A 7038-nucleotide genomic window follows, 5' to 3' on the forward strand; every position below is an offset into this window, starting at 1 on the left:
AATTCTTCGATATATCAAGAAATCTCCGGGAAAAGGATTGTTCTTTAAAAAAAATGGTCATCTAAAAATTGAAGGGTACTCTGATGCTGATTATGCTGGCTCTAAAATTGATCGAAAATCGACATCTGGATACTGTACTTACTTGGGTGGAAATTTGATAACTTGGAGGAGCAAGAAACAACAAACAGTTGCTAGATCTTCAGCCGAGGCTGAGTATAGAGCTATGGCTCATACTGCAACTGAGATGATTGGTGTGAAGAATCTGCTTGGGGAATTAGGATTCACTTTCAATGAACCATTACCCATGCACTGTGATAACCAAGCAGCTATTTACATTGCTAACAATCCAGTTTTTCATGAACGGACTAAACATATTGAGGTTGACTGCCATTTCATTCGTGAGTGTGTATTGAACCAAACTATTTCTACTCCGTTCACTTCTTCGTCAGATCAAATTGCTGATATCTTCACTAAACCGTTGGGAGGCAAGCGTTACTCTGAGTTGTGTATCAAGCTGGATATGATTAACATATATGCTCCAGCTTGAGGGGGAGTGTTATGAATAGTAATAAGTATCCCACATTGGTTTAGTGTTCCTAGTTGTGATAGTTCTCTTACATATAAATATGTACTCTTTTCTCCAATATAAATACACCTTCCTACTTCTTCTCCTTCAATATGTTTTATATCTTTATTCTCTACATATATGATACTCACATTTAGATCAAACTAATAGAATAGAATACAATAAATAAAAAGTCAAAAAAGTGAGCGGTATTCAAATCAAATGTACGACGGTCGAAAAAAATATAGATCACCAAAATGTAGCATATCTTATACACTATTACTAATTAAATCAAAATAATGTAGATCACCAAATGTAGCATATCGTATACCGTTTAAGCGCGCAAAATAAGCAAAAACCAAATTGCTAAAAACAAATTGTGGTTAAAAAAAAAAATCATTCAAAACTGCACCTTTGAATTCTAACTAATCAATTTCCCCTCTCAAGCTGAATCTTTGTCCTACCACCAAAACTCCAACTTCATTGTTTTCATCTATCAAAAAACAGAACAACAAAGAAATTCATAATAGATGGCGCTACACAACAATCTGAAGCTGTTCTATCTCCTCTTCTTCTCCTCTCTCGTCCTCCCCCACCATTTAGCACAACCCGAGGTGTCCCCGAGCCCGGCGCCCGACTCCTCAGGTTCATCACCGGGGCCGGCCCCATCGCCATTTGATTACGCAGATGATGAAATAGAAACTCAAGAGTTTTCCATCTCACTACCTCCATCATCCTCAGAAACCCCATCCATCGCTCCGAGTGCAGATGGCTCCATCGAATTCGATTTCTCACCAGCCCTCGCCCCATCAGGTGATGCCGATCCAGCGTTGGAGAACATCTGCGACTCCACGGACTATCCTTCCCTTTGTCTGTCCACAGTCGCTCCCTACTTAGACGGGGAGACCGACATTCAATCTGTCCTCGACGTGGCCATCCAGGCCGGAGCTCAATTCTCAAAATACGGGCAGGCCACAGCACAGAAACTCGCTGGAAACCCGGGGAACCCACCTCAGCACGCTTCCGTCCTCAACGACTGCAAGGACGGTTTTGAAAACGCGGCGGACAACTATGCCAAGGCCGGTGACGCCCTCGCCGAGCAAGACAAAGGCACCGTGAATAGCATGCTGAGTGCCGTCATAACATACATTGGAGACTGTCAGGAGACGATCTCAAAGGATTCCCCATTGTACAGCCTTACTGATAGGCTGATCAACATGACGAGTAACTGCCTCGCTATCAGCTCTCTCATCAATTGAAACTCATAGCCATAGAGCAGCTTCAAGCATAGATATCATGTGCATTGCAACATCTCTGAGTTCTTGTTGCGCCAGAGCAAGTAAAGATGTAGAAAGAACTAGCAAGACTCAAACTATAGTCAACCATTTTTTCTGGTGATTCTACAGGTTTTGTTTTCAGAGACAGCCCTGTTGAACAAGAATAGCTGCAACTATTTAACATTCTTACAAATTCTTCTCCCGTTCTTCGTGTAAAAATCACCCTTTGTTAAAGTTCTTGAACTTTTATTCTAGCAGCAACATGGTTCTAAATTTCTAATATACTAGACAACAATATCTCCATCACAAGTGAGCAAATAATAGGTCAATACAACAATAAGCTTATTTGACAAACAGGAAAGGTAATCAACTTCATAATCAACTCCAAGAGCTTATAAGCTCTTTAAAATAAGCTTAGCCAAACACCCTCTAAGTAGATTTCGTGCAAAGTTGAGGTTACCAAGCCAATCGAAACTAAAAGATGAGTAATGCTTGGGTAAATGGATTTGTCGGTGTCTACATATCCTAATGAATATTAAGCACGAGTATACTCTTTCCTGTATCACCGTTGCAAAGTGAAGATGTAGCAACAGGTAGCAAAGCTCAAGCTATAAAATCATTCTTCCTGGTGAATCCGCAGGTTTTCAGATGCAAACATGTTGAATAAGAATAGCTGCTGCAAGTATCTAACTTCTCTTCTTCTTCTTCTTCTTCTTCATGTAAAAGTCAGTAAATCACCAATTCTTGACCTTTTATTTAAACACCAAAATGTGTACAATATACTGGCAAACAATATCTTCATCATATAATTGAGCAGATAAACAGACAGTAAAATAATAAGCTAAGATGACAAACGAAAAGCAAAAGTTCCACCATTGGAAATCATCAATCTAAAACAGAGATGCAGCCTTGATTGAGTATGATGGTGAAACTAAAGTTTCAACATAAGCACCGACCGCAATGAATTCAGCCGCGTCCCTAACCTTGGGATACCTAAACGAGGAATCCCTTGCATCAAATATGACAAAAGTTGAACCACAAAGCAACAGGACCCGACCATCCTTGAGCACATACGATGCCCTCTTATAGGTATACTTGAGGAAATCATCAATGTAAGGAATTGTAAGCAGCTTGGTCCAATCCTGGCCTCCCATGATCCACACATCCGCACCAGTCAGGTGACTGCACAGCACGTACAACGAGCCCTCAGGCTCACACACTCCCAACCTCGAGTAATACCCACTCTTCACATAGCTCGGCATTTGCAGTATCTCATACTCGTCCTTCTCCAAATCAAGGAACACAATATCCAAACCGGAGTCTAACTCGTAACCTTGGCTTGCAATCCAATACAGCTTTCCATTCGTAAACGCCCCCGGAGCATCCATCAACCAACGCCCCTCAAAATTCTTGATCCTCTTCCACTCATCATTCCTCAAACTATAAACTTTCACGATCACCTCAGGCAAATCCCTATTGTTATTGAAAAAACCCACCACTTTATAATCATCACTCGATTTATCATAACCGAAACCAAAAGCAAAATAACCACCAATATTTATTTTCATATCGAACTCGGGCAGCTTTTTGCTGATTCTCGTGGATGGGTTCCACAAAATCATTTCTTTTCTATCTATCAACAGACAAACTAAACCATTACATGAACCCACCACCCAAAATGAATTTATTTCGGATTGAGCTGTGTAACTCAAATCGAATGCTTCAGAAAGAGGTTCATACAGCATCGAATTAACTGAACATTGCTTGAGTTTACCTCGACAGTTGAGAATGAGTCTGTGGGTGGTGAAATTTAGGTCTAATTTTGAGTTTTCGAGATGGGTTGCGACGAATTGTTGGCTGGAAATTAGGGCTCGCCATGATCTGCAGACGCACTTGAATTTCAAGAGTGGTTTTAGTGGTAGCCTCGTGAGAATTTCGATTATGACGTCGTTTGGGAGCTTGGGAATTGCAATGGTAGGATCCTCCATGGCTGAAGAGATTTATTTTGCGTAGGATCTGATTTTAGAAAATTGAGTAGTGAGGAGAGGAATACCGAGTGGTAGGATCAACCATTTTATGGATTGATTGAAGAAGACTTTGCTAAGTCCACGTTCAGTGTGTAGCAGTCAATTACAGAGAGGCCATATATGTGTGGTTGGTTAGCTTACATGCATGCTTTATTATTGCGAATGTGTTCGTGGATATTATGGTACTTAGGGGGTGTATTAGTTTAAGACTTATCTAGATTTTAAAAGTTCATGAATTTTAAAAGTCTATAGAATTCTCATGGATTCTTCATGATTTTGAATGAATTCTTGATCGGATTTTAAATGAATTAGCAAGAATCTATCGTGATTTTCTCGGAGTTGAATTCCACAAAGCCAGCGGGCGTGGAGACCTCGCGAGTGCTGCAGGGCCCGCGAGCGCTGGGTTCACGCGAGCGCTTGAGGCCCAGCGCTCGCTGAAGGCCAGCGACCGCTGGCTTCAAGGAGAGGAGACGCGCCCCAGCGACCGCTGGCATCCGGTTCACGCGAGCGCTGGGTCCAGCGGCCGCGGGCGCTGGCACCCAGGGAGCGCGGGGAGTTTGCAAGATTTGTGAATTCTCGTGGTCCGAGCTCGGATTTGTTCATGTGTATTTTTTGAGTGAAATCCATGGAAATCAGTCCAATGTTAAAATCCGTAGATTTTTAAATACACTCAGATTTTCATGGACTTTTAAAAGTCTTGAACGAATACACCCGGATTTTTATAGACTTTTAAAAGTCTTGAACGAATACATCCAGATTTTCATAGACTTTTAAAAGTCTTGAACTAAAACACCCAGACTTTAAAAGTCTGCAGAAATCTATTAAAGTCTTGAACTAATACACTCCCTTAGATTTGCTAAGTGTCGGTGGAGCATATACAAATAGGGTGTGCATCCCAATTTTTAGTTCGATTTTTATTAAAATTAAATTAATTAAATTTATACTATTTAATTTTTTTCAAAAAAATTGAACTAAATCAAATTAGTCGAATAAATCGAACCAAAAAATCAAACAAAGAATTGAAAAATAAGAAGAAAAATATATTATATTATATTATATTTAATATCAAATATATATATATATATATATAGGGAGAGGTTCAAGAAAGAACCATAAATAAAAAAAGACCGGAGAACCATTTTCAGCCATTCGATCATCAAGATCTACGGTGGATGCATCATCTTGTTGGATGAATGCAGATCCTGGGTTCGAATCCTGAAGGGAGCATTTTTTTTTATATTTTTTTAGTGCATTAATTTTAACAGCGAATGCATTAATTTTTACAGTGGATGCATTAGATTTGATAGTTCTCTCGTTCTCACAAATAATGTAATTCTCTCTAGAACCACACCCTATATATATATATATATATATATATATAGGGAGAAGATCCGTAGAGAATGCTAAATATTTTGAGAAATAGAGAATGCGTGAAAAAATAACGAATAAGTCTATAATTTCGATGAATAAAACAATGTAGCGTATGAATAAGATTTTGGCCTGGGTTCGAATCCTGGGAGGGGCGAGATTTTTACTATATTTACTGAGTATATCTGTTCATTAATTATGCTGATTTGTTCGTAAAATTTATAGATTTATTCGTTATTCTTCATTCTCTACGAAAATATAATTCTCTATGGATCCTCCCCCTATATATATATATATATATATATATATATATATATATATATATATATATATATATATATAGTGGTGCGCTTCAATGAGACCCTTATTTTTCGTGAGACATTGAGACCCTTATTTTCAATGAATAAGACATATATACTGATGAACAAGGCAGTATATACTGATGAATAACGAAATTTAAAAAATTGGCAATGAATAAAACATATACTGATGAACAATGCAGTATATACTGATGAATAACGAAATTTAAAATATTTCGCTCCCTCCATAATTCGAACCCTAAGAAAAAAATTCGCCCTCTCTAAGATCTCACTAAAAATATCGGATATAGAAATAATGATTAAAAAAAACAAAAAAGACTTTTTATTATTATATTCAATTCAATATAAAATATTCAAGCAACAACAAAAAGAAAAAAAAATACTATTTCAATTATTTTCTTGTTAGATTTTACCCGAACTAAAAAAAACTATCGATTCTTCTACAATACTTTTTTGTGTTATGATTTTAATGTTTTTTTTTATCCGTATCTAACTTCTTCAGCGAAAACTTTAGTTTTATCAGCAGCCAAAATCAAAGGTAATAGTGATAGGCAAATTGCTCAAGCTATTATCACTGGATTTATCGGTCAATTACAAGGCTGGTGGGATTTTTATATCTCAAAAGAAGCTAAGAATAAAATTCTTAGTGCCAGTACTAGTGATCCTATCTCTAATAAAGAAGAATCAGATGTTGTAAATACCCTAATTTATACTATCTTGTCTAATTTTGTTGGAACTAATGAGTTACAACTAGACAGATCTCAGAAACAACTGATGAATCTCAGATGTTTAACTATTTCTGATTTTAGATGGTATAAAGATGTTTTTATGTCTAAAGTTTTAACCCGAAATGATTGCGGAATGAATTTTTGGAAGGAAAAATATATTTAAGGGCTTCCTCCACTTTTTGCTGAACAGGTTTCGAATAGACTTAAAACAAAATTTTCTAGTGGAAAAATAGAGTGGGAAAAACTCACTTATGGTGATTTATCAGCAGAAATTACTGCAGAATGAATCATTCTTTGTAATGATATCAAGCTAAAACGGCAGCTTGAATTACAAAAGAATGAGAATAAAAACATTATTGGAAATTTCTGTGAACAGATTGGATTACAATCTAAACAGTATTCTAAAAAGATAAAGAGAAAACATAAATTTAAAAATAACCAAAAATTTTATTCTAAAGATCCTCTAAAACCAAAATCTGTTATTTATTTATATATACATACATATATATATATATATATATAGGAGAAGGCTAAAATAAGAACGCTTCTTAAAATATAAATTAGGAACCATTTTCAGCCCTTAGATCATCAAGATCTACGGTTAATTCATCACCTTGTTGGATAAATTCATGGTCCTGAGTTCGAATCCCAAAGGTAGCAAAAAATTATTTTTCGCAATTCGTACCTTTATACAGTTTATTCATGCATGTTATGCATAAAATTCATGCATTTTTGCTGGTTCGCAATTCTTAA

General features: G+C 36.9%; 2 protein-coding genes across 2 annotated transcripts; one reads left to right on the top strand and one right to left on the bottom strand.

Moving 5' to 3' along the window:
• The first annotated feature begins 872 nt into the window (after positions 1-872).
• Positions 873-3959, top strand: LOC131024226 (pectinesterase 3). The gene has a single exon (XM_057953736.1). It carries the CDS (start codon positions 1096-1098, stop codon positions 1822-1824), a length of 729 nt encoding a protein of 242 aa, XP_057809719.1. The 5' UTR covers positions 873-1095; the 3' UTR covers positions 1825-3959.
• LOC131024225 (F-box protein CPR1-like) lies at positions 2573-3964 on the bottom strand. The gene is made up of 2 exons (XM_057953735.1): positions 3617-3964; positions 2573-3315 (listed from the first exon to the last, which is right to left on the bottom strand). Exons 1-2 carry the CDS (start codon positions 3718-3720, stop codon positions 2733-2735), a joined length of 687 nt encoding a protein of 228 aa, XP_057809718.1. The 5' UTR covers positions 3721-3964; the 3' UTR covers positions 2573-2732.
• Between the last annotated feature and the right edge of the window lie 3074 nt (positions 3965-7038).

This window comes from Salvia miltiorrhiza, chromosome 5, assembly GCF_028751815.1.
Source record: "Salvia miltiorrhiza cultivar Shanhuang (shh) chromosome 5, IMPLAD_Smil_shh, whole genome shotgun sequence".
Taxonomy (NCBI): domain Eukaryota; kingdom Viridiplantae; phylum Streptophyta; class Magnoliopsida; order Lamiales; family Lamiaceae; genus Salvia; species Salvia miltiorrhiza.

Excerpts from the sequence above, each read along its gene's own strand:
- LOC131024225 (XM_057953735.1), bottom strand. The coding sequence starts at position 3,720 with ATGGCGAGCCCTAATTTCCAGCCAACAATTCGTCGCAACCCATCTCGA. Across the intron at positions 3,316-3,616 it reads ACTCATTCTCAACTGTCGAG|GGATTTGCCTGAGGTGATCG; the intron begins GTAAACTCAAGC and ends CAATAACAATAG.
- LOC131024226 (XM_057953736.1), top strand. The coding sequence starts at position 1,096 with ATGGCGCTACACAACAATCTGAAGCTGTTCTATCTCCTCTTCTTCTCC.